The sequence below is a fragment of the Mycteria americana genome, chromosome 2 (assembly GCF_035582795.1).
Source record: "Mycteria americana isolate JAX WOST 10 ecotype Jacksonville Zoo and Gardens chromosome 2, USCA_MyAme_1.0, whole genome shotgun sequence".
Taxonomy (NCBI): domain Eukaryota; kingdom Metazoa; phylum Chordata; class Aves; order Ciconiiformes; family Ciconiidae; genus Mycteria; species Mycteria americana.
The window spans coordinates 6953886-6981186 of NC_134366.1; the positions used below are offsets into that span (position 1 = coordinate 6953886).

A 27301-nucleotide genomic window follows, 5' to 3' on the forward strand; every position below is an offset into this window, starting at 1 on the left:
CTCCACTGAAAGCAGGGAGGGATGAACGGCAGCTTAAAATGACCTCAGAAAACTCCTATGTGACACAAAGGTGCTGTGAAGCGTAATTAATGGGCTTAATCTACCCTTCCATTACTCAAGGAGATTTACTTTTATGTAAAGTGGCGAGAACAGCACCGAGGAATCTGTCCCATTAATTATACATACCCCTTTAAACTCTGAAGTGAGAAATAGGGTGACCGTTCCCCCCACCCATGGACACACCATCAAACATGGGCGAGCACGGCTGCCATCCAGCATCACTTCTCTGCCTTGTACTGCTTACTGACAACCGGCTGCACAGGAGACCACTGAAACTGTGGGGAAATGTAATGTCAATACCTGAAGTGGAGAACGGTCAGCAAAACCCCTAGCCTTATGGTAAATACCACAAAAACACTAATGGAACGGGGGGGGACATTCATCTCACCCGGTTTCTAGAGTCTACCGTGCAGGTAGTGACAGCTGTATCAGCCACCGGACCTATTCTTCACAGTCAACGGAGAGAAAAGGCTCTTTCACTCCTTCATTTTGTCTCATCTGGTGCAGCCATCAGTTTTAGGATGGGGCACATTGGGGCCAGGCTCCTCTGACCGGATGGATTGGATCTAGTCTGTCTATAGAGGGAACTCTAGATGCCTTCGACTCCCCTAAAGGGAGTGTGGGTGCCAGCCGTGCCCCAAGGCTGCACTTTTCAAGCACGCTGTCTGCGAACGCTGTTCTGCACAGGCAGGGGAAATGCACGCGATAGCTGTGAGGCTAGGGGAAAAATCAGGCCTTGTTCTCTTCTTTCTCCAGGAAAACGGAAATCATTCACATGAAATCACTTTTGTATTTGCATATCAGAGAATTATACCTACCGTATTACTCCAATTTTTCTTTCCTGTGGAGAACATGCACTCTCATTACCATCATAAAGGAGTTTAGGGATCTTACATGGAAAATGAGCTGGATTTGGCACATTGTTTTTATAAATTTTCTTTTTATATTATTATATTTATTTATATTATTATTTATATTTAAATAGATAAACTAGTTATTTCACCAAGCAGATTATCATGGAGTTGATAAGAAAAAATTCCTGTTGCAATGAACAGGTCTTACTATAGTGCTCCACAAACCTCTCATCTACAACTGCTAGCCTGTCTTGTAGGATCAAACTACGTCCACTTGGGAATTTGTACGGCTGCAGGGCAGGAAATCCATATCCCCATTTCCATGTGTTTTCCTAGCTGATCTTGGGCAAGAAACATGAAGGACATTAATTCTGCTCCAACCTGTATTCTCTCCCACCTGCCCCTGGCCACAAAGATCTCATGCCATATTTGTGGTATCATGACCATTTTGACAGCAAGAAACTAAGATATCACGAGAATGGGATTATGAGATTGACTACAGGATAAAGAGAAGCTGGACTGGGAGGATATAAGCCTCTTATCCAAGCACAAATAGCTGAAATAATAGAAAAGGGACTATAGAAAATAACTGATCATGTAAATTGCTTTTTGCAGGAGTACTCTCTCTTGGTAAACTTTGCCCTGGGATGAAAACGTACAAAGGATTGGAAAATACACTTCCAAGGAAAGAAATAATCCTCCAGTAGTGGAGAGATGGACTAGATGACCTATTACTGCAGGTCTCTGGCTTAAACTTAGATCTCATACTTCCTTGATGTAGTGAAAACCCCTTTATGAACAGTTTTTCTCTGCAGCTTCATGGATTTTGCTACAGTAAACACAATAAAATAATTGGTACATATTGTATTAGGCTTGCTAGAAGTCACCAAGGTCTCCAAAGAAAAAACTGCATCTTTCCCATCTGTGCCAGCCAAAGAACAGTGCAGATTTCCACCACCATCAGAAAACAAACAGGAAGGAAGAAAATCGTTTTTTTCCACTGGTCAGAGAGTGCTTGAGGAGCTTCTTGCTGGTCTAACAGGCACTGCCAGAGAAGTGAGTTTGAATAGGTTGAGGTGTATGGGTCCTGTTTCATCCGCAAAAAAAGTATTAGATGAGTAGTTGATGATCCTGGCAGGTACCTTACCATGCTGCTCTTTCTGGGCTTTTCCATGCAGCTGAGTGACAGCAGTGAAAAAGCTGCCACAGGGATACCACTTGTTTTAACTGCTTTCTTTTTTTGCATGACAGAATTCACTGGTGGGGCATGTTTTCTGCTCTGGACCCTGTTGTTATAGAAAAACCTGCTTAGCTGGCTCCTAGGAGATTCCTCTTCCACAGGGAAGCACCCTCAGGTGATGCAGGTCACTCATAGGTGCCCTCAACTGTCCTTCCTATCCTCCATCTCCTGCAGTGGAGATAACGGTATGCATCTGCAGTTTGGATATCTTTAGTTGTTTGAAGGGTCCTGTGGGCTTACAAGCAAACAAGTGCTCATGAGAACAGCTCCTGAACTGCTCTGCTTTATGAACCTCCCACCTGAGAAGGTGATCCCATCTCTGACTCCAGCCTACTGGCATTTGTCCTGTGTGGCCCAGGCAGATGAGAACATCTGGCCTTAGTTGCTGCTCAGTGTGAAGTTCATTAAACTTCATGCACAGGAAAAGGACCAGGGGTTTGAAAATCAAACTCCCGTGTTTTGTTGGCAGTGTGCCGTCAAGACAGATCCCTCTACAGGAAAAGCCACATGGGTGAACTCATATTAGATCTTCTGCAATCAAACAAGACCAGTAGCTGAGGACCTCACTTTGGAGGTGGCTTAACCCTGCCATTGAACTTGTGTAGGTGCAACATCATTCTTGCTCCTAGCTAAATGAAATACAGAATTATTTTCAATCTGCTAAGAAATGACCTTAGACTTTCCAGTGGGTTTTCAGCCTATATTCAGTGCAGTGCGTGACCCCAGTGAGAGTGCAGGGCAGCAAACACATTGCTGAATCAATTCACAGGCGTGCAGGAGGATAGCAGGGGCTGGACACTGTTTGACTGAACAACAGGTGGAAGGTTAAATATGTAAAGATTTATATCCCTCTATTTCTACCAAATCAAGGCAAATACAAGAATGGAAGGGAAATGAGGGACCAGTCACATGCTTTTGCTCCAAAAGTATTTTAACTTCAGCAACAGACTTTGCAGACAGATATTTTCAAAGAGGGTTTGATCAGAAGGTGTCATCTGAAATTACACTGTCTGTTTTTGTACTGTGATGGCCAAAACAAAAGGAGGCAATGGAGCTGAGGTGTTCAGACTGCAACCCACCCTGGCAGTGTATGTGGCTCCCAGCCTCCACCAGCAGCCCCTGCCTAGGGCTCCTTGGGAAGGAGGGGTCCTTCCAGCAGCCTGCTTTCTCCCCATGGCTGGGGAAGCTAAGAATTAGCTTCACGGCTTCAAGCCTCTATGCTCTTCACTTGCTGTGACCGCAGAATTGGTGCAGCACTTTGTGCAACGCCAGGCTTGCTACCTGTGTGCTGCAGCTCTGCTCAGGATGGGGCTGAAGCATTCTGTGCTCTCCTCTCACCTGGTGAAGGTTGCCTCATTATAAAGGTTGGCCACCACTGGTCTGGAGCATGGAGTACCAGACTGAGACACCAAGAAGGACTTTCTGGACACCTGGCTGGGTTTGACAAGTCATGGACGATGCTCTTAGTCATATGATTTAGTTTTATGTAGTCCTGCAAGGACCAGGGAGTTGGACTCGATGATCCTTATGGGTCCCTTCCAACTTGAGGTATTCTATGATACTATGACTCTGTGTTAGTTATTTGGTCTGCATTGGTAAGTGCCCTAACTTTAATCTAGCTGTGAGATACTAAACCCAAGCTAGCCTAGGCTCCAATAGGCACCGCCAGAGATGGTTCAGCTCTTCAGCATCTCCTGGGATGCCAGACTGTCTCCATCATCTACAGACATCCTAAGAAAACTCCTCCAGCTTAAGCACCTCAGGGAGGCACCTGACATTAGGCTGGATGAATCTGATCCTTTGTGCCTTATAATGGCATAACCAGAGTCAGTAGCTTTGGAAAGGCATTAAAAGTGAGAAAGCCCGTGAAAGCATGCTGTACTGTCATTAGGGTAAATGCTTAACATCATTATGCTAAAGGAGTTGGGGTTTCTTTGAGTGCATCTGTCATTTGATTCCTAACCTCAAAGACCAAAACCGTGACCTGCTTTCAGAGACTGGCTGCTTGGTGTCACTGGAAAGCAGATTTCTTTTTAAGGGGATCCATATGGAGATACAAATCTGCCATTGCTTTTGGAAACTGAATTAGTCTTTAGTTTGCTTTTACTTAAACTGGAAGCATTGCGTTAGCAACCAGGACTGGATATTATTAGTAACCTTTTACAGGAAATGTGGTGTGTCATGGGTTGAGCATAATTTTTTTTGTGAAAAATGCAGTGTACAGTGAAATGGGGGGGAATAAGTAAACATAAAGTGCTTGTACAGCAGTTCATTCTATTTGAACGCCCAGCAATACACCTCTGAGGTTACCTGCTCATAAAGGAAGGAGGGAATGATATTTGAGATTTATTTTTGGCTAAAAGCATGAAGTGCAAATAGCTCTTTGTGCAAAATGTCAGCTGCATTTCTGGGAAGCAAACAACATTGCCTTAAAATCCATGGTAAATAACACTACTAAGAATGTTACCACCTATTATATACACCTGCAGGTGTATCGGAATAAACTTACGTAGCTTTAGTTTGACATACAAAATAAATACAGAAAAGTGAAACAAGCCATTTCAAACAAGTTATTCTGTGAACAGCAGAATTAATGAACTATAGGATGAAATGCAGCTTCAGATAACAAAATTTGGGCACCTACGTGGAAGTATTCGTGTATGGAGAAGACGTCTGAGCTACCACTAAAGTCTGCAGTGATCTAGGGCTTGACTCAGTTTTGTCTAATGCCACTGGGAATACTGTAAGGTATCCATCCTGGCCTCCAACTAGACACAGATCTCCCATAATAGTGTGGCGTGTCGGCCAGTTGCCTCAGGATGACTTGGGCATGCCAGGGCCAGTTGACACTAGATGACTACATATTGGCAGCTGCACGCGGCCCTAATGTGGTCACCTGTATTTGGTCAGGCTCCGTTGTCTACAGAATGAACCTCTTTTGATTGAAATGGGGCTTAGAAGCCCCATTAGACTCTCAAGCTTTGGTGTCTGAGTTTGGAGGCAGCTGCCGTCCTTGAAGCATGATTCAGTTCCCTAAACACCGCCAGTCTGGTGCCTGCAACGACACCCTGTCATGTCCTGGTTAGATGAAACCTGCAGCTTTAGGAGGACACAAATCTCCTGCAGGTCTGGTTCAGATGTCTCAGATAACCTCAAACAACAGTAGACACCTCTGTTAAGGGAACTGAATTGAACCTATAAAGTCAGAAGATTTCTATTCTGGATTTCTTTATCCCCTCCCTTCCTCCAGCTCCTTCCCATGTCCCTAGGTTGCCACTGGGAAGGAGACACATGCCGTGGCTTGTTCCAAGCTTTGTCTGCACTGGTGGCCTGGGCAGTGTCTCTTCTTTACCCACATGCTTATTTTCAGGATGCTTGTAGCAATGTGGTTATCTCTGAGACGTCATCCCTCTATCAAATTTGGTTGAAAATGGCTAAAGTGATTCTGCCAGTGACTCCTTTGCTGATGGACTCCCACTCGCTTAGCGATATACCCAGTACTCTGGTTTTCAGCTACCTATCACACAACATCACTTGCAATACCCCTGAGTGGGATATGTAATGAAAGATTGATTCATACCAGACTGCCACAGTGATTAAGAGGAGACCCACACAAGCTGTCAGTGACACTCCAGTATGATGGACCAGCTAAGAAACAATTAGCTTTAATCTCACTTTACTTTAGAGCAGGGTAGTGCTCGCTGCAGCAATAGTTTATTCAGCAGTTCATAATGGACATGGGCATCTGCTGTGCTACCAACTGCTTTCATTTATAATCACGCTGATTGAAAAGAGTACTTTACAAAACAGTATTGACAGGACACTTCAAATGCAGTGTCACCGGAGTGATTAAGACCAGACTAGTTTTCAAAATTCCAGCTCATATATTCTGAATATTTGCAATAAGGGGGAACAGGGTGGGAGGATGATAGCAAAATCTTGTGGCTCTCTGGTAAGTCCCAGTACTGTTTATAATGTTTATTTTGGTCTAGTAGACTTTATCAATTTAAAATACTATCCGAAAGACAGAAGCCAGCGGACTTACAAGTATTTCTGGTAGCATTAAGAGATCACAGAGAAAATTTCTTCACAAAGTCCGTTTTATTGCTAAAACGGCAGAAGTGCTGCAGCACTGATCTCTCCCTTGCAGTGCCACAGAGCTGGCACCCACCCACCTTGTACAGGCAGCAGATGAGCTGATACCAGGCAATTTGGTCCTAGTTTATTTTGGGTAAATGTATTTTAGCTGATATTGGTTTGAGTCACCTTTGCTCCATTCCCGTTATCCCAGGCATCTACCTCCGGTGTGAGCTTCTTGCCCTTGTCAATCTGGCACAAAAGCTGTAATTCATTCCTTCTTGGACCACAAGCAGGTGCAATGTCCCATACGCAGCAGCTGGTGATCAGCCTGCAAGATGTATTACTGGGAATACCCTTCTAGAAGAAACTGGGTTTATTTATTGGATATGATTGTATATATTGGGGGGAAAAAACAAAACAAAACAAAAAAACCCAAACCCAAAACACAGAAGGTAAAAAGAGGTTTAAATCATCAAATATGTCACCCAAATATGTAGTTGTGTCTAATCTTGCAGTGCACTACCAGCAAAGGTTGACAGTTCTGAAGTTGCAGGAACAAGAGGAAGCCAACTTATGGTCTCCAGTTCAGTCTGTATCTTCCCATACATCTGTGAAACTCTTCAAATAGTTTTTTCCTGACTAGTAGCTTCATTTCCAGGCCCAAGCCTGCTTTGGAGGTGAGCCCTGCTCAGATTTAGCCATATTAATCCTGAGTGTGATGGCTTGTTTTTGCCCAGAGAGCAAAGGTTTTGAAACTATATGGCCTCTTAGGTGTTTATTCACAGTCACAATAGATTTTATTCATGGCCCAGAGGACATTTATATAAACATACAAACGTTTAGAAATGTTTCCTAATATACTGTTTGGTTTAAGTGCCATGCATATGCATATCATTATATACTATGAAATATAAATAACAATATTCACACTGAGTAAAAACCAAAAAGGTCCTGAAAACATTCTTCCTATAGTCTTTTTCTACATGTAAGCAGTACCTTTCTGGATGTCAATAACTGTTGTAATTAGTGATTTGCTCCAAGATGGAATACTGGCAATTACAGGAAATTCATTATACCACCACTTATGAGAATATTTACACTATGTAGCTTCCAATGAAAATTTTACCCCATATTCTGTTTCTGAGCTTTGTCTTTTCTTTTTCATGCTTCGGGGTGTTGGAGGGGGAAAGGGAATGTCAGAGTGTGTTATTGTCCATGCTAAACTTCTGCACCTGAAATTAGAGTGTTTGGAAATGTCTGCACTCCTTCTTTTTCTGCTGAAATCACCTATAATTAGAGGTAGTTCCATGAACACTGGTGGTGTTATGGTGGCACAGATTAGATGAGACTCAGACCCTCCTGCTTCCAAGACCAAACATTTGTCCTCCACAATTAATCATTGATTTCCTTTTTACTTTATTGGTTTCAGGTGCTCAACCTGTTCCTTGCCTTGCTGCTAAGCTCTTTCAGTGCTGACAACCTCTCGGCACCAGATGAGGACGGGGAGATGAACAACCTGCAGCTTGCTTTTGCTCGGATCAACAGAGGTCTTCAGTACGTGAAACACACGACGTGGGATTTTTGCTGCAGTGTCCTCCGGCACCCCAAGACGACGGCTGAAAAGAAGGCAATGATGAAGCTTGCTGCCCAGAATACGGGTGCCCTTAACAATTGTGTGAACAGTCATACAACCACTGAGCTCGGCAAAGACATGGAGAATCACAAAGAGAACCACACTGAGGATGGGATGCATAAAAATGGGGAGAAACACCTAGGAATTACAGACAATGATGATTTTATGACCAATCCTGACCTGTCCATTTGTGTTCCTATTGCTGTGGGAGAGTCAGATATCGAGGAAGAAGACGAGGAGCAGAGCACCTTTACGGAAATGGAGCAGGTAGGCAACTAAAATGTTTTCTAGTTGCAGCTTATTAAGATAGCTTTTGTTCCTACCCTTGCTCTGGATCCATGGCTTGTGATGCAAATGTCCTATGGCCTAATCCTGCCTTTGTTATGTTGTTAACTTCAGAAGAAGTTACACATGCATATCTAAGAGCAAAATTCAGTCTCCAACAAGAGGCGTTCCCTTTGTATTCTTCGTGCTTGTCTAGATTAATTCTTCTAACCAGAGCAATTAAACCCTTTCTCATACAGAAGCCTGTTTTTTTTTTCTTTCAGCTGAATCATGGGAATGTTACAGAACAAATCTTAGGTCCTCTGACTATGGCAGGGGATTTATCAGTGTGCAAAAATGGGCAACGGCTTGGTTTGACTTGTGCAGCAAGAATCGAGGGCCAGGTAGTTCTCCTAAAAATACAACAAGGCAGAGGCTGATATGACAAGGCACAAGAGAAAGAGAGAAGATAGGTAATTGTATGTATTCAGACAGGAAAAATAGTTATTTGCCTGTTCTTTGGCATGACATTGCAGATTTTCACATTCCCCAGAGCACTCAGTAGCAAAGGATGAAAAATTCTGTGTGGTTCCAAATGTTGGTGTAAAATGCAGAAGAAAAATCTTTATGGGAACACTTTTCTTTCTCTTCTTCTCCCCCTCTCCGCTTTCTACCAGCTTTATCTCTTGGCTCCACACACCATATCTAGTTAATGTTTTCCAGACCCTCCAGCCTTGATCCAGCATCCTCTGACGCCGGCTGAGACCTGCGGAGTTCAGCAGGCGCTGGATCAAAGCTCCTGTTTCAGATCCAGCTGTCAGGAGGGATCCCCAATCTCTGTGTTGAGGGGAAGAAGGTTTTGAAGCAAAACCTTAGAGAAGGGCTGCCCTAAAAAAGCCCCTAGGAAAGACTCTGTGTCAGGAGGTGGGCACAAATTGGCTGCTAAATGTTAATTTGTCCTGCTTCGTTGAGGAAATCTTTACAGTGTTAGTGCCTCCGCTCACCAGCAAGTCTTACACATTGACCATCCCCCTGGGGAGCTGAAGGGCAAGGGGTCAGAAAACTTTGTCGTCAAGTCCCACTGTCCAAATAGACACCTAGGAAACAAAAAAAGAAGTTTGAAATTTTTGGTAAACACTTTTAGGGACTTTTTTGTATCTTTTTTATGGAATACTTTTATTGAAATGACCTGTGGATAAGTGTGGTAGCATGGATAATATCTATTTTTTTCTTTGAAGTCCTTTTCTCTTCCCAGTGTTGTATTAGTTAAACCTACAAGCAGAGTACACTTGAAAAGTGAAATATGAATATAGTAGATGGGTTTCTTAGTATTAGCCAATCTGCAAATACTGACTAGTATAAATGCGTTTAATAGTGTATAAATGTGTTTAATTCCGGAGCTTTGATTTGGTTTTGTTTTATTTTTGCTTTTGGCCTTTAAAGATATCCACACCTTTCTGCTACATCTGACAGCGTGTCACAATTTAAAAACTCTCAGATTTTTCCTCCACAGTGCAAAGCAAAAGTTTGTTGAAACTTTGCACATAAGTGTCCATGAGGTCTGGAAGCGTGTGTGTGTGTGTGTGTGTGCGCGCACACGTACGTATGTTGCGTCACTGTATTCCACCTTCCTCAAAATTCCACCTTCCCCACAATTGCAAGCTAAACTGCAGCACAGAGCATGAGGGTTTGGGATTTTTACATCTTACTGTACCTTAAAAGTATAGAAATGTGATTTGTATTTAGCTGCACAATGTGTCCATGTAGGTGCTGGTGTGTATATTAGTAGACGGAACAGGTAGCTTTCCACTTTATGCTGTCCAGCAAGTAAATGTGGAATTAGACCTTTAGTGAGATCTATTAGAATCATGAGACGAGAACTGATGTAGAAAAATGGGCATTTTAGTGAAGCGGAACATTATGAATAAAAGCTGATCTGAAAATATTAAGAAAACTTCTTCAAATTGTTTCAATAATATTGAAACGTTATCATATGTAATATAAACATCGAGGATTTGGAGTGAAACAAAATAAGAGGAAGCAAAACCCAGTAGGAGAAGCAAAGCAAAATACTGTTTTCACACTGTATCTTTTCATGACATTTTCAATAAACATTAGAGTAACATTGTCACATTACCACAACATATTTGGATTGCAGTGAAATAATATAGTTCACTGCTAGCGTGTGCATTAAATAGAAGGCACGGAGTTGAGAAATGCATTAATTAGCTTTGTCACTAGTGTTTTCCAGGCTTTGACAAACAGCTGCTGCAGGTCACTGCTGTTCCGCTGTGCATAGCCCTGATCAATGGTTTTCAACCTTTGTCCACAGGCCTGAGGGGTCTACTGCTGAAAAGGTCCAAACAAGAAACGAGTTCATATATCCAGCAAACAATTTTATCAAATTTCTAGAGAGGAAAATGTGTGCATGCGAGAGGGTTCCAACTCAAATACTCAAAATACATTGGCATAAAGAATAAACGAAAATAGGAAGAAGCTCAATGGCAGAAATTATAATTGTGTAATGAGCTCTGCATTTGCTTTCCCGCAAAACCCTAATAAATTTGCGCAGCTGTAAATGTCTCCATAAGGAGCAGAGCCGTGAGAAAGCAGATCCCAAATGATTCAAAGATCTGTCATTTTTAATGGTGCCCATTCCAAAGACGTAGGATCTCTGGACCCACAAAAAACTCTCTTGATCAACACGTAGGTTACTGCAGAAGATATTATTGCACCCGGACATCGGTATGAAAACCCAGTTCCCTGGATATAGAGTTGTGAGCATTACAGCTTGCTGACCTTTGTATCAAGGGCAGCCCTGTGGGACTCTGGGGAATAAACTTCCCCACTCACTCCCAGAAGCTTTAATCCTGCGAGCCCCAACTCCATGGGGGTCTTTACCTTCTTCCCTCCAGGACGGCCACAATAACCACGGCAGAGCTCGCAAAGGAAGAACAACGTGCACAAGAGCAAAATTTACATGATTGCACTGAAAGGGCACAATTACGGTGAAGTATCTTTTTGTGTGGAGGGCATCATACAGAAACGAAACAAGAACTACCAAGGGTACACTAAACATTCAAATCTATTCTAAATTTTCCCTAATTATATTCCATATTTTTACATATTTAAATATTTTAGCATGTACAAAGAGAATGTGTATGTATATTTACTTCTCAGGAGAAGACAATGTACCCTGCTTCGCTTTAAAGTTGTTGGCTGACCTGGAATTTAGCAGCCCTTTGGCAACATCGCCAGAACCTGCCTTCCTCCTCATACATGTAGATTTTGGTGCAATAGCATGGGAGAAGAGGCAAAAGGAGATGCATAAACAGGGAGCGTACGTATGCATGCCTCTCAAGCGCGTGGCTAGGTAAATCTACACAATCCTTACACATGCTGTACAGTTTCTCTGTCAGCTGAAGATCCTGGACCATATTCTGTTCATCGTGTGGTCACATCAGTCCAGACCCACCCGTCATGATGGAGGGGCTGAAGGGAGGCTGATCTCAAGCAGAACCACAAGGTTGTTGATCCTGATGGGGTATTTTAGGGTGATGATCAGCTCGGCTTACAGCTCCTGCACCCATGCCGGGCTCTTCCTGGAAAGTCACAAAACTGCTCTAAAGTAAGCCGTTGTGGCTATGAGGAATGGGCTCCATAGGGTTACACACAGCAGTTTGAAATTTCAGATGATGAGAAACCCTTCTGTGACTGCACATTTTCCTCTGAGTAATAGAAATGTCTCAGTTTAAATTTCAGCTGCCATTTCTATTATCAAAGCTTACACTGGCAGCCGTCTTCCTGAAAGCTACCGATTTGTGGCACTGTCATTGAGAGGGTTTCGAAGGAGTGAGACCACCTGATAGCTTCTAAATCTCCTTTGATTACTGAGATGCAAGTGAGATGCTCTGCCAGCTCAGAGAGCCAGAAGACACATGCCTGTAGCCCACACATATAGTGAAAGGATCAGAAAGAAAAGCTGAACAATAAAAGTCAGCACAGGTGCAAAAAGCTGGCAGAAGAGTGGGGCTGAGAAAGGTCCACCCTGAACTTAATTAATTCATCTTTATTGTGTGATATGTGTGTTGGTGCCAACCACTGAAACATTTTCGCTAAGGACTTTACCTAACCCCCTTCCTTCTGCTCATCGTGCTGGGGAAGTCTATCCTTGTCAGTCAACAAGATTTCTTCAGGTTTTCATGAGAAGTTTAACCTAATAATGAAAACAAGAATAATCACAACAAAAATATCACCCATCCACTCATACTTCGGACATGGTATCCAAACAACCTTCTATTACATTAAAACTGTCTTCCATTTTTCCTCTTTGAGACGTATAATTTAAATATGGGTTGTCCTAGCAGGAAAACAGCTCCCAAAAGCTCAGCAGCAACCACAGCAACATGCTGGTTACATCTTCTCAAGGTTCTTTTGGGTTCTCATTTTGGCTTTCTAAATGATTAAAATGTGGAAATTATTTTCTTGAACCTCTGTAGAGTGTCTTGTGATTGCTTATAAAGACCATCTTTTCATATGTGACATCAACTTTCAGTCTCTTGAAGGAGTAAGAACCAGATTATGGGGACAGTAAGGTGATGGAACAATTCAGTGTGCACAGTCCAGTCCACCTGACACAGAGGATCCTACCAGAACTTACCCACAATGTAGCTACACTGAAAGTTTCATACATCAGAGGGGTTGGTACCATTTACATTAGATGTATTAGTCCGAAGCTTAAATCTTCAAAATTCCTATTTTAATATTTCTTAACCTTCAAGGTGCCCACAGCTGTAGCCCAGAAAGGTGTGTGCCTTTTTCAGTGACATCACTTTGTGGTTCAGAGGAATCCTGCGATAGACTAAAAGGAGGTTCCAGATGAGTAATGCTGGGTGTCCTGAATCAGCCCCCAAAGTATGGTGTTCTGCACTTATACCATCGAACTCTGTCTTGTTTCTATTACCCCAGGCCCTCAACAATGTCCAGGTCTTTCTGCATGGTGTCTGGATCCTTTTCTGCATTGATGAGTTCCTACAGTTGGCAGAATTCATTAGTACAACCTCAGAAAATGGCTTTACCCTTTCCTTGTTTTTTCAGTCAGCCCAACAAGGCTGTTATTGCTTTCTCCCCCTTCTTAAATTTAATTACTTCATGTCCTGCCTTACTCACACTACTGCCCTCGACTTGTTCTGTCTATAGCATGCCACTGAGAAGAAAATCCAGGCTGCGGTGGCTAGTGGCTCATGGCCACATCTCACATTCGCCCCCTCTGCAGTGACAGAGCCAGGCACGGATGCTGCTTTCTGCAGAGATAACACCTTTGTATTTTCACATGCAACGCAGTGCCGAGCCAGCAGCACTTGCCTGCTTGTCTTCAGAAAATGCCATTATTGATTTGTTCCGACGGAGTGGCTAATTGGGTCATATGGAAAGTGCTGGCTGCCTGCTGCCGGGACGGAGCGCTCTGCAGCTTCTTACACCTTCTTCGACACCAGGCACGCACGCCACGGCAGCCAGGTCCCAGCTCCCACCATGGCTGATTTGTGCCGTCCTGAGACTGCAAAGCCGGTGGAGGGCTGGCCCGTCCTCTTGCCCGAGGCTTACCGCTGGCTGTGGAAATCCTTAAATAGCAGAGAGTTGTTGCTGTGCCTGCTAGGGCTCACCTTCCCATGACCTGGCAGGGAATACTGCCTGCGGGAAGGGGACAGTGTCTTTCATTGCCTCTCAGGGTTTCCCAGTTTCCCACCTGCACAGCTGCACTTCTCTCTACTCTTCCTAGAGCCCTCCAAGGCAGAGCAGCACCTCTGCTGTGATTTTCAAGGCGTTTGGGTCTGGGTCTGCACAGAGGACCTGAAGGGTGTACATTGCCTGGATTTTGCACACAGGGCGAGTATTCATTGCTCCAGAGCATGCCTTGCTTTCTCAGTCTTATTCACATTTTTTTCTCAATTGGAAGTTCTCCCTTTGTGTATACCCTTGCCTGGGCTCCACCAAACACATCTGCCAGGAAAACCAGTTTTCCAGACTTTAGATGAGTAACTGCCTCTGTACATGTCAATGACAGAGCTGGCTGCCACCAGAGTCTCTATTCAACGGTATAGTTTCTATATTGCTCTGAACTGGATCAAACCCCCAAGCTTTTATTCTCTTCTTCCCCATATTTATTTCAGAATTACTGACTCATTTTATTTCATTTCAAAAGGTGAAACTATTTCTGATAGCTTTTTTTTGCATGTTTCTACCAGTAAGAGACTCATAATTTTGACATCAGCGAGGACCATTAGGATCATCATGGTTTAGCTTTCTCGTAACACTGAGTCAAAGACTTCAACCAATAATTTCTGCACAGAGCCTGTAAGTTTATTTTAGCTATGATACATCATTTGTAAGGCAGAGAAAAGAATGAAATGTCTCAGGTAACAGAGAGTTCACCATCTGCATCTGGACCCACATCTGTTTGCTTTGTATACAGTGGAAATGTTACTGTACAATTTCTGTGCATTACAGACCTGCTCCTAAACCTGAAGTGATTCTGTAAAAGTCAATAGAATTATTCCAGGTTGACATAAGTGTAGCTGAAATTATTGAAAATTGCCATAAAAATGCCAGCGCATAAAGATTTTGATATAAAATTGTTTGTGACAATGTCTTATGCTCCTAATAATTCTCACGTCTATAAATCAGAGATACCATGAAGTTGTGTGTTTATTTGACAGGGTACATTAATTTCAGCCTTTTACTGCTGGAAATATACTTTATTGTCAGGAACCGTAATGCCCTTTCAAACAGTATTTATATTCTGTCTGTTTTCAGTTCCAGTCTGTGGGACACGTTCTCTTTTAGTGCAACTGGATAAAATACCTTTGAAGTCAGTTGATGACTCCCCAGTTCTTACTGGCAGGAGAGTGAGCCTACGTGTATACATGCGTGCAGCACGCAATAAATCTTACAGCATTCTTCTTGTCAGCTTTATTTGGGCAAATATTTTTTCTGATCATTAAGTAAGATAGCAGGGCTTTTTCATTATTGTTACATACATAGTTTGCCTGGATTTCTCCCTTTCGTATGTTTTGCTTTGCATTTCTTGAAAACTGCATAGATTTGCTAATTATTTTGAGCAAGGATGTAGAATATTTCTGTATTTATTGTCTTCAGAAGAATAGCAGCAAGGCTATTAGAAAAAGAAAAAGGACTGTAAATCACAGCAGCAGATTTAAAGCACCTATGTCTGCATCTTTGCTTTTACATATAGAAAGACATTTGTGTTTATTTTGTTTCAGTACGATGGGGCAGAAGGAGAAGACTCCATGTCAGATCTCTGCTGACGTGATTAGAGCAGTCACACTGTGAACAAAGGTTTTAGGGTGCTTATTCAGTGTGCGGTGGCAGGGAAATATATTTGTCCACAGCATAATGCCTAAGGTGCAGGAAATGCAGGGAGCTGATGGAGGAGAGAAAGAGGCAAGAGAAAAAAAACAAAAAAGCTTGGCATTGAAAGAACCGATATCAGGCATAGCGGACTTGACAACATGCATTTGGACAAGTGCCCAGACTGTGGACTACGCGTCAGTCACAGCCTACTGGGTGCCATTTCCCAGTATCCATATCCCTCCCTGGAGCAAAACGCTGCCCAGAAATGAGCATTTCTCACTGTTTCTCCCTTTGGTAAAGAAAACGCCGACATTTAACATTTTGGACAAAATGAACAGCAGCCAGTTCCCCAACAGCTCCTGTGCCAAGTGAGACAGCGCGTGCATGCGTGTGTCGGGGGGTTGAAATTACTCCCATTAATTATGGTCCAAAGTAACAAAATTTAAAATAATGGTTATTTTGTTTCTATTGCCTGTAATAATATGAGAATTCCTTAATGATCAAAATATTAACGCCTTATTTGGGTGAAAGGTTCCGGGTTATTTCAGGCACTCTCACTCACTGCACTTTGAGGCAAACTTCCAAACTTCCATCAGAGGAGCCCGTTAGTTTGAGTTCCTCATATTATACTGTGGAGAGATCCCAATTACAAAAAGAAATATGAAGTAGATTGTGATTAAACTTCCAAATGCAATTTAGCAGAAGGTATTAGCTTGAACTCTGAACAATGAACACTTACAAAACACTTTCACTGCCTATTTTAGCCTATTGAATTGATAACAGGCTAAATTAACTTTGGCAGTCCATCTTTTTGCCAAGTTCTCCCACTTAGACTAATTTTAAGAGTCAACCCTGGGAATAATGAATCTATGTTTTATTATGGGCAGTATGTTGCCCAGTGTGGGAAAAGATCTTAGGCCAGCAAGGCAGAAGCCATTAGAAATAACGTGCCTTGCTCCTTCGCGGCCAGAGCTCAAATGCTTAAAATGTTCTGGATTAATCTGAGAAGGAGCACTGCAAAACTGATGTTTCCCTCTTGAGGGAAGACGTTTGGCAAAGCATCCCGTGCTTGTGCAGAGACCAGCAGTTAGTGGCTGTGATGATGTTTCTCTGGTGAAGTTTTAGTTCACCTTTATTTAAAATGAAAGAAAATACTAGGGCAGGCTGGTTCCAGGGGAGGTTTTGCTGGTTTAAGGGCCAGATTCTGGTGGTTTTATCCAGCTAAGTACTCACAGGTGCATTATTTTTTAGAACAAGCACTGCACTTTGCTTCCCAATACCCTACAACTTTCAGGGGAAAAAAGATGTGTTTCTGAGGTCCACTAGCAGGACAAGTTCTGTGGTTAGCTACATAGGCGTAAGTTCAAACTACAATGGCGTAACTCTGACAGATGACAGCTCAACTGGAAACTCCCTCGGGACCTGTGGACATCCAAGTGGAGGGGCATAATTTCATCTACTGGTACATTCACCGGGAGCTGGGCAGCAGGCCTGTGCTGTTTCTGAACTCAGAGACTATTGTGTTTAACCTGTTTTGCCCACGTTGCTCTTCTGCATGCATGTGTTAGTGATTTGGGTTTTAATAAATGGGGTCCCTATAAAGGCTGGGTCACCAAGAAAAAGAAAAAAAATCCAGATGGATTCACATGGCAAATAGGAGCAGCACCTTCTAATTCTGATGTTTGACTGCTCCCTTTGCACCAGCTTGTTTCTGGCTTTTGCATAGATGAATGGCAAAAGCAAAGACTGGGAGGGGTAGATACGGGCTGAAAACCTGAACAAAAATCAGTCTACTAAGCTAGCCTGATGTCTAGTTGTTTCTGCTGAAGTGGCATGATGGACCAAGTGGTGTAGGATGGAGAGTGGGGATGATTAGTCTCAGATAATCAAGTTTAGACTTTCCTTTTTCTGTTTTCATAGCCTCTGTGAGGAATTTGCAGCTCTTAAATTATGTACATGTGTTGCAAACTTAAAGTAGGACTTCACACACTTTACATCGGTATTGCAAACACCACAGTCTGCTAATAAACTGCACTGGTAAAAGAACGTAGAGTAGCACGAGTCCTCTCTGTGTCTTAGCTGCCATACCAGCGCTGTGGTGTGGTATCACTCCAGGTTCTCCTCTGATTTCTCATTAAACTGAGTAGTAGCAACTCTGCTTTACAGAAGCAATTCTTCAAACCGGGGTAGAGAGATTCTCAAATGCGCATGCTTAAAATTGACAGCTGCACACCAGCCTTCTTTTATTCCAAGCAGAATAAGCGATATTAATCTTCCCCTTCTCGTATTAAGGAAGCAAGGGGATTTTCCTGATGTATTTGGTGATTTTTCTTCTCATGCTAAACGTGCAGAAAGATAAATCCAGATTTTATTGGTGCTACAAGGTTTTACATTTATTTGTGAAAGAGGAGAACCAAGATCATAAACGATCTGTTCTGGTAATAAGAACCCACGATTCGTTTCCCCAGTTTCTGGTTATTTATTTCTCTCCCATTTTAGCTCATATTTTTCAAGGCTTTTCAGAAAGACTTGAATTCAGCATATCTGAGAGCTGTCAGCCCAACAGCTCTGCAGACTGTAGTCTCCTGTTTACTTTACACACGAAACAGGTGCCACCCAGGCAGTAATGCGAGCTCGCTGTATTTCAGCGGCGCGGCAATCTGCTTGCTTCTCCACTTATGTAGAGGTAGGATATAAACAGTTCGGTTTTCGCCATCATTTACTTCTTGGCTTCTTTGCAGAGGAAGGGTGCCAGTTACGAGGCGCAAACTGTTGCTGAGAAAGGATGCCAATTGCTACCAGGCATGGTGATTTTATGAAATCCATAGCTGTCTGCAAGGAGGAACACAAATATCAACAATTACTTTACAGAGTAAACAGTCCTCTCTTAACTATGTGTGTCACACTGCTGAACTGGGTTTGCTATACATGAAAAGCTCCTCAGAGTCCTATTACGGTATCTGAAAACTGGCTATAGGAAGCTTTGCAGGTTAAAATATTTTGTCATCCATTAAATTACTAATTGCTGCTCTATTGAGCTGCATTTCTCGAGGAGGCTCAATTTCATAGCGTCAGTCCTCTATGAATGGCTAAAGCAGCGATATTTCTGTTGCCAGCATCCTTGTCTGCTGACGATGCTTCCTCTGACGGGCAGTGTCCCTCGGTAAAGTAGGGTCTCATGTGTATGGCCAAGTACGTGCAGACTTGTATGTGGGGGGATCAGGACAAGCTTCCACCACTCTGAGTCTGCACCTAGAAATGTCCTGACCATCTAATTCCTGGAAAGTGACGGCAGAACCTGGACATCCATGAAATCCCATTAGTGTCTCAAACATGGCCTTCAAAGAGACAGAGGGAGGCATGAGCCTGGTGGGGAGCAGAGAAGATACACAGGGTTGAAGCTTTGCACTACAGACTGAGCAAAGGGCAGTTTGCATTTGCACTGTCCCATCAGAGACAGGGAATACCCTGTACACTTCATAAAATAACTTAAATCAACTTTATCCTGCCACATCCTTCATCCTTGCTTGCTGTGATGTTGCAGTGACAGTTGCAAGGGGGAAAGGCTCCAGAGCCAATTCCCATTTCTTCCCTCCCCACCTGCCTGGGAGAGGAAGCTTCCTGCTATCAAAGGCTTTGCACGTCTTCTTTCCCACAACAGCCGTAGCCAGGGATTCAGGCAACAAATGTTACAAGCCAGGGTCATGATCTAAGGAGTGAGTGAAGCATCAGGAGAACCCATGTGAGCTGATCACCATCTGAAAGGCAGGTCCTGGGATCCTCTTTCTAAATTTGTTTGCACAGGATGGAAAAAATGATATTTCCGTGGGGAAGGAATAAAGTGAATCCGTGCTGATGACAGGTATTTGTCTTGTTTTGCCAACAGCAAGTCCTCTTTCCAAAGGAGCGGCATTTGCACTAATCCCCATTTGAGCCTGAAACAATTAGCCGATCTGTGCTTTTCAGAGGCAGAACACAGTGTGGAGCCTTTGTATTTATTTGTGTCAGCAAAAAAGTATGTGGGTCCGTGCACAAACACACTTGAGATGTCACCCAGATTATGTTCTATTTTCAATCTGGTTGCTGTTTTCCTGGTGCTACAGCTGGCCTGCAGCATGCAAGGGGACAACACTGGGTCCGTCCTCCTCCATGTGCTAATTACTGGTATGGTGTTGGCAGATCACCTCTTTCTAGGGCCCAGGTCAGAGCAGAGGTGAGCAAACTTTTGGTTTATGCTCTAAAGGAGCTGAGGTCTGTCATGGGCTCCCAACCCTCCATTTGCACTTACAAAGTTTTTATATTGCTGAATGGTTTTACTTTATAAATTATGAAAACAACTGAATCAATAAATATTAACATAATGTGTATTGCCTTGGCAACATGGCACTTGATACAAAAATTAAAAACAAATTATATAAACCACCCACAGTGGGGAGCTTTACAGCAGATAAACCTGCTGCCATGGCTGCCAGAAGAACGAATCATCTGGAATCAGAACAAAAGCAAACAGTCCAAAGTTAAACAACATCAAGCAAAGGCACCTTTCCCCAGACAGGTCCGTGCTGATCTTCAGGTGCTGCGTTCTGGAAATGAGAGTGTTGCATCCCACGAGAGTGGCTTACCAGGGCTGCCATCAGTTGCTTGCAAAAACTCAGCTGATTCCCTAACACTCCTTTGGGGATCAGTCTGTACAACCAGATTGTTTTGAAGAGTCTATTTCTCTTACAGATTTTCTCCCACCTTATAAATTTGCAGGACAAGTCTGAAAACACGTGATGATGATGATCCAAATCATTGTCCGAGCACATGCGTGTCTTGTCCCCATTGGATAATTTGCCAGGATATATTTAATCAGTTTTAATTAATGTTAACTCGTCGGATACTTGGTACAAGTATGATTTCTGGGAAGTAGCTAGGTCCACGTTTCCTGGAGTTTAGTCTCTAGGAAAGTGTTGCTCAGTCTTGGTACCACACAGAGGGGTTAATAAGTAAAGAATTGGTGTAAGTTTAGCATTTGACTCTAGCTTAGTGCAATAATTTGCTTAACAACTTGAGTATTCGTCAGATCAACTGAATTACACAGTCTGTTCTCATACACTGCATAGTTTCTAATGAATCTGAGTGCACAACCTTTCTGCATAAATGAACTTGAGATGTCACCTCGGATTGCGTTGCACTTTTAACATGAAACAATTGTTTCTGTTGTTTTAGTGCTATAACCAATATCATGCCATTAAGATTACTTGGTACTAAGTCGTATGCACATTGCATTAAAAAAAACCCTTTTTATGGCTGAGCGCCTTACTTGTGCATACTGTGCCTTCCAGGTTAGCTACTCCCACGAATATTACACTATTTCCAAAGATGCACCTTAAAGACTGTTACTTTTTGACAGGTACGGAACTGTAACTCAATAATTATGGAGCAATCTCTGGCCTGTGAAGATCAGTGCTAAACTACCAAGAAATTGTATGTAATACATTCTTATGCAGAGGGTACAGGCTTGGACATGTCTAATTTAATTTATTGAAGTTAGAATATATTTTAGACCACATGCCCTCTGAAGCAGGAAACAAGTAATTTGATTTTAAATTAATTTGCTAGAAACACAGAACGACATTTGAAAGGACTGATACAAACCTGACAGTTCGAAAGTATTTATACGGAGAGCAATTTGCTTAACCAACTGCTTCCTTTGTGTCATCTGTTCTTTCAGATAGTTATATTTGGAATAAAGTGTTTTTCTGCTCCTGGTACCTCTTGAGGGACTTCCTGTGGTGATGTGGCTTTAGAACGGAGGCAGGTACGCTGTGACTCCCTGGGGAAGGGAAACTCGTTTAATACATGAGTAACGTCGAATGTCAGTCAAGCCAAGGGAAAAAAAAAGGTGGACAAGGGAAAGATAAATAGGTTTAAACAATTACTGTTGAAATCCTGTTATGCTTGTAATTTTTTTCTCAGCATGGAAGTCCTTCTGTAAGCAATTCAGCACAAGCCTTTGAAACTGGCTAGAGTTTTATTAATATTTCAGTAGCAGCATTAGTAATGGCATGAACGATGGTAGTGCTGTGATGAGCTATGGAGTTTTCAGAGAAATCCCTGTCTTAGGTGAATCAATAAAGCCACACTGATTTACACCAGCAGAGAACCTGGGCCTCCAGGTGTAGGAACCAACCCTGCAAACATACTCTCCTCTGCCATTAGTCCTGGGAGTACTTCTGGAGAGCTCAGCAGCAATAATCATCACCCCAGGAAGAAGGAGCTGGATTTAATGGCACCACTCGCACTAGCAAGCACTGGGTCTAGTCAGACGTGTTTGCAGAAATAAAATCGTTGCTGTGATTTCAGAGTCCATCCCTTTTTAGTGAAGTACTTAAGAACGTGCTCTCCTTTCAACCTGTGGTTAAGTCCTGTTGGCATCAGTGGGTGCAAAGTAATCTTAAGAGTTTTGCTGAATAGGACCTGCTTACGTTTATGTGTTTACCTGCAGTTTTTCCACATCTACTTTTAGGTACCTTTTATCTCTTCCTGTGAACTTTGCATTTTTCTCCCCTTCAATGTGTATTTTGTCTCTTCTGGGTGTGTTTTTTTCCACACTGTTTCAAGCAGACTCGTAGCACAGCGTTGGGCATTGCACTCACGCCTTTCTCCAGCAGTAACACTGAGTACTGCCTCGCCTTCAGAGTACACCCCTCGGTTATTCGACTGAACCGCGAGCACCTTTCTGTGCGCCTTGGGTCACTGGAGGAAACTTGTGTCTCAAAACCAGACTCAAAATGGAGATTGCAAGGGTATTTCCTCCTGCCCTAGCAACAATAGCTCAAAAAAAGTTGGCCTATTTGTATTTCCATTTTCTACAGCCAGATATCTTGACATATCCAGTTGCTAAAGCTCAAAAGTTACAGCATAAGCTTGTGTTATCTTGTTCCTTGCCATTTTTCCTTAAGATGTCATCCTCTGACAAGTATAGTCCAGGCTATTTTCTCTTCTAGCTGGGGAGTTCTCCTTAAGAAATAAGCATGCTATCAAAGAAAAAGAAAATAAACCCATCTAGGATTATTTCCAGCAGGAAAAACAGCTGCAGCTGAGGGGGCAGCGATGCCAAAGCCCAGGCGTCCGGAGTCAGAACTCTGAGATTTGTGAAGAGTTAAGTGAGTTGCACGTGGATAAGCAGTTGAAGGCTGAGCCACCACCTCCAGTAGGGCAAAAAGAGGTAACAGAAACAACTTTCCTACCTGATACTGCATGCAATTCATTGCACCAGCTTCATAGTGCATGTCACCGATTTATGTGGGGTTTATGGCTTGTAAAAATACGTTTGCCAAGTGGTAGGAAAGCAATAGAACGTAGTAGGTATTACAGTCTTAGTAAAGAAGAGAGAGGATTTTGTTGTCATAAAAATAATTGGAAAGCTTGTAAAATGTGCATTATAAATTAAGATGGGATTCCAAGAGGCTTTGAAAAAACACAAAATCGTATATAATGGTACTGTCTTATTTTAGGAGCAAATATGTGTGTGTTTTCCTGCTGAAAAGTAGTTCTGAGAATGGCATGTGCTGACTTGGCAGATCTGTACCTTGAGTTCACTGGAGGGTATCTGCTATCTGTCACAGATTACCATTTCTTTTTCTGTTAGCACATAGACCCAAGGAAGGTGCAACAATTTCAGTAGTTGACATGAAGATACTAACTAGATAGTAAGCTTTGGTATCATTCAGCTGATGTTTGTCCAAGTGTAGCTCACTCATTGCTTCTCAATGTGCACCCATTGTCATTTATTTTCAATTTGTAGGATTATGTTGTCCTTATAAACATGAATACCAAAAATACATGTTTTTGTACTGTACACTGAGTGACTCCAAGCTTTAAATTCCCTGTATCCTACTTGCTGACTTGTTGGGGTTTTTTCCCATTCAGATTTAACATTTTATTGACATAACATTGCCTTTATTATTAAACAGTGATGGATTCCTCTCTTTGAAATCAGAAACTGGAGGTTTTGGGTGATGTCCTGGGAGTTTGGGGAACTCCACAGCTCCTTGAGATTGGAACCAGTGGGGGTTTTGGGGGACTGAATTAATGAAAGGGAAAGGATGACATAGTATCAACACGCATCACACCTCTCCCAGTTCTGCTATAAAACTGCTGGCAAATTCGTGCCCAGCAGGAGCAATCTCCTGGAGAAATCTTGACAGGACAACAGGAAACAGCCATCACAGAGCCAGAGCTCATCTTCTCCAGACCTGCTGATTTATATTGTCATATGGGGTGGAATTTACTGAACTAAATGTAGACATCTGCATCTGAACTTCTCATCTGAGGCCCCTTTATAGTCAATGAGGATCTGGAGCCAATGTAGTTAGGTAAATGTGTCTCATCTCTGACTGAAATCAACATTTAAATTAGGTCAGATGAATCATCTTCTAAAAGTACCTGTTTCTCTCCATTGACTGTAAAGGGAGCCCAGGGTAACCAGATGAGTTGTACACTTAGGTGAGCTAAATTCCACTCACAGTAACCAGAAATCCTCTAGCCATTAAGTGTTTCTGTAAGGAGCAATCCTCCTTGCCAGAATACTTCTTGGCATATTTAACTTCATCTTCAGAAAGAAAAGGTCCTGAACTTTAGAGGAAGGAGACTCGAATATTTGATATCTCAATCTCAGGAAAAAATGTATATATATTTACCAAAGAAACCCAAAACTTTAAAATAATGAGGTAAAGCTTTATAACTAGGAGGAATTAGAAGACTGTTTCAGGAATTTTCAGGGGATTAGGTATCCTTCATGTTTAAATGTATTTTTGAGATAAATAAATCCTGTGATCCTAACGTGGAGGCTGGAAAACTATGTCCTTTTCTAGTGCTATAACGAAATGTCATGATAAAGCAGGAACATTCTAGCCCTGATATATTCAGCAACATCGTGATAAAGAAATAATCCCCATTTCCTCCCTCAACTTTCAAAGGGTCCTGGGACACAAATGTCACCTTTCTATAGTAGAGTATAATTGATTCTATTTACAGCTGCTTAGAAAGAGGTGGAGGAATATGGCAATAATCCAGGGATGACTTGAAATCAAACGGAAGTTCACATGAGGCTATGAATACCAACATGAAAGAGCAAAGCCCAAAGGATGCTATTTTTGAAGGCCAGATCTTGCGTGGACATTACATACTTACAGTCCTCCTATGCAGAAGTAATCTTTGTGCCGGCACACAAGGACATGCTAATCATCTTTCTGATGAATGTCCCAAGAACTTGCAACTAGCCAAATAAAGCCAGCAACTGCAAGGAAGTAACTTAACAGATTTGGTATGCCCAAGAGGCAGGGCTTTGAGTGATTCAGTCAATAACAGGAAGCATTGAATGTGTTCGGAATAAAACACTGTTGATGTCAGTAAAGGATACATTATATGATTAAAAATTCATCCTATATAAATCATCAGAAAGACCATAGAAATAAAATCATTGATGTCACAGGTGGATAAGACCTCAGAGAACAATCTGGTTGATTTCTCTGCCAAAACACTGCCCCATGAAATATTTTGTACAGCTTTGTGGAATCTGCCTTTAAATATATCAGGCAACTTGGATTTCTTCATTTACCAAGGGGAACAATTCGCTTCCTTCGAAAAAAATCTCATGGCTGGGTATATTGCCTTAATAACCAGCCCTTTTTTTTTTTCTTTTTTCCCTTTCAAAGCACCATTTCATTACTCTCTTTTACCAATTTTATCCATAATTCTCTTTTTATGAATTAATATCACTGAATTTAATAGGCTGTTGTTTGCGTCCTTTTGTCTTTGGCTTACCCCCTGAAGTCACATGCCATTGTTCTGTCATTTCATTATTTCTTGTCAATTGCTATCACTGTGCCCTTTATCTGTCTTTTTTTAGCTCTTTCTTTGCAACTCCCTCAGTTGTTCCTTTTGGGAGTTGTTTTGCCAAGAAGTAAGCACAATATTCCAAATACAACTTCCACAGAACTGTAAAGAAAGGAAACTATCTCATTATCTAGACATGATGCTTTCATGTAGGTTTTCTCCATTGTTAGATCCCACTGCAAAATCACGTCTAATTTTTTAATATTACTCCAGGTGACTTGGGGTTACAGGTTTACAGGATTTCCACTGGAATTTTCCCTGAACTCTCTCATTTGTACTGTTTTGAGTCAAGTCTCATTTTGCTATATTCTATCCATATTTCACTTCTCTCTTCATTTCTGCTTGCTTGGTTTCAATACTCTCTCCAATTTAATGTTATCGTCTAACATGAGGATTATATCAGTCCGTACCTCTTCCATATCTTTAGTGAAGATAATGCTGACTCTAATCCCTACAGATCTCCTCCTCTGAAGGCAAAGTTTGTGTTATATTTAGGTCCTTAGGATGTCTTTTCTCCATGTAGCAATGGGTGAATCCAAACCAATTACAATTTATTTTAAAAGTAGACTTGTCTATAATAGAAATCCAGATATTTTCTTAAGGTTTATATATCATATGTCAATTTGATAGATTAAGGCTGTGATCTTCAGAGGTGAGGGAGAGAGGAAGGGAGATAAGAGAGTTAAGCCTTGAGCAAACATCAACTTTCAATGAGATTCCAGCATCTCACTGCTAAAGGCTTTTTGAAAAAACCCATTCAGATCAATTTGCCACTATTACAGACACAAGCGGTGGGTGTGGAAGCCCTGTCCGGGCACTTAAAAAAGCCACTCCACCCAGAAACACAGTAAAACTACCCTCTGCAGCATGAATCTATGCAATGGTGGGAGGTCTCCCAAAGGGGCTTCTGACAGATCCCGTTGTCTCTGCCTGGTACACCTCCTCCACTCACTTATTCCAAGAAAGAAAGAGGAGATGCTGTATTTGTCCTTTTTGCCTTCTTTTGTCCCCCTTGCATCCCATTTGTGCACTGTACCCTTAGCGTACAGGAGAACCACCTCACTGCCTTTACGGCTCTATCACATTTCACTCCAACAAAGCACTCTCATTTTCTCCTCTAAGTCTTTATTTAATTTGCTTTCATCACAGGCTACAGCAAGTGTTTAGTGATCTGTGATTCCCATGATTATTCCCTTTTCCTCTTCTCTAAGCTCAGTATTGTGTTTACTTACTGCTGCTCTCCTGGGCTGTTTCCAGTTTTCCATGAGCATTCACTATTGATTGCTAATGGTGTGTTAACTTGGTGTATCAGATCCCTTTATGCCCTACAATGTGCCTTGTCTGGGTCTGCTGATTTGCATATGTTTTAGGCTCTCTAGATATTTCTCTACTTACATTTGTATTAATTCTAACAGGCTCTCCCCCCTCTTTTTATTGATCCCCTTGTTGGATTCTCTTAAAAAGAGTTTATTTTCTTAGGCAACTGAATTTTGATTAGTTACATCTTCCTCATCAATTGTTATTATGTCTCTAGCCCTTTTCTTTCCATTACTGAGTTCATGAAAACCTTCTTAATCCCTTTAACCTTTCTGGCAAAGAGTAACCTTTGCTTCTTTCCTACAAGCTTTCCTAATCTTTCCCTCCTCTCTCGTATGTATGCTTCCTTCTTTTTCCAGTCCCAGTTCGGACCCTCAAGCCTTTGTCTAATGTCTTCTGAATCCATGTTCGCTGCATCTTCTTTGAAGGCTTTGCAGAAGAAATCCTGTCTGTTTTGTCTTGCATGTTCCCCACCTCCCTTTGATGCTGATGAATTCTAATATTTTCTGAAAACTCCTCCTGATAAATAACTCTTGAGAATTCTTGATTCTTTAAGATGTTTTCCTTGTAGTCTATTATAATTGCACCAAATTGTGT

The 27301-nt window shown here is 42.1% G+C and overlaps 1 protein-coding gene across 1 annotated transcript in view; it reads left to right on the forward strand.

The window, feature by feature from the left end:
- The window catches only part of LOC142405259 (sodium channel protein type 5 subunit alpha-like), a 222068-nt gene that overhangs the window by 141928 nt on the left and 52839 nt on the right, over positions 1 to 27301 (forward strand). Inside the window, exons 17-18 of the mRNA XM_075492326.1 lie at positions 7664 to 8134; positions 22569 to 22715. Of these exons, the coding sequence (XP_075348441.1) occupies positions 7664 to 8134; positions 22569 to 22715 (618 nt within the window). The remainder of the gene's footprint in view (positions 1 to 7663; positions 8135 to 22568; positions 22716 to 27301) is intronic.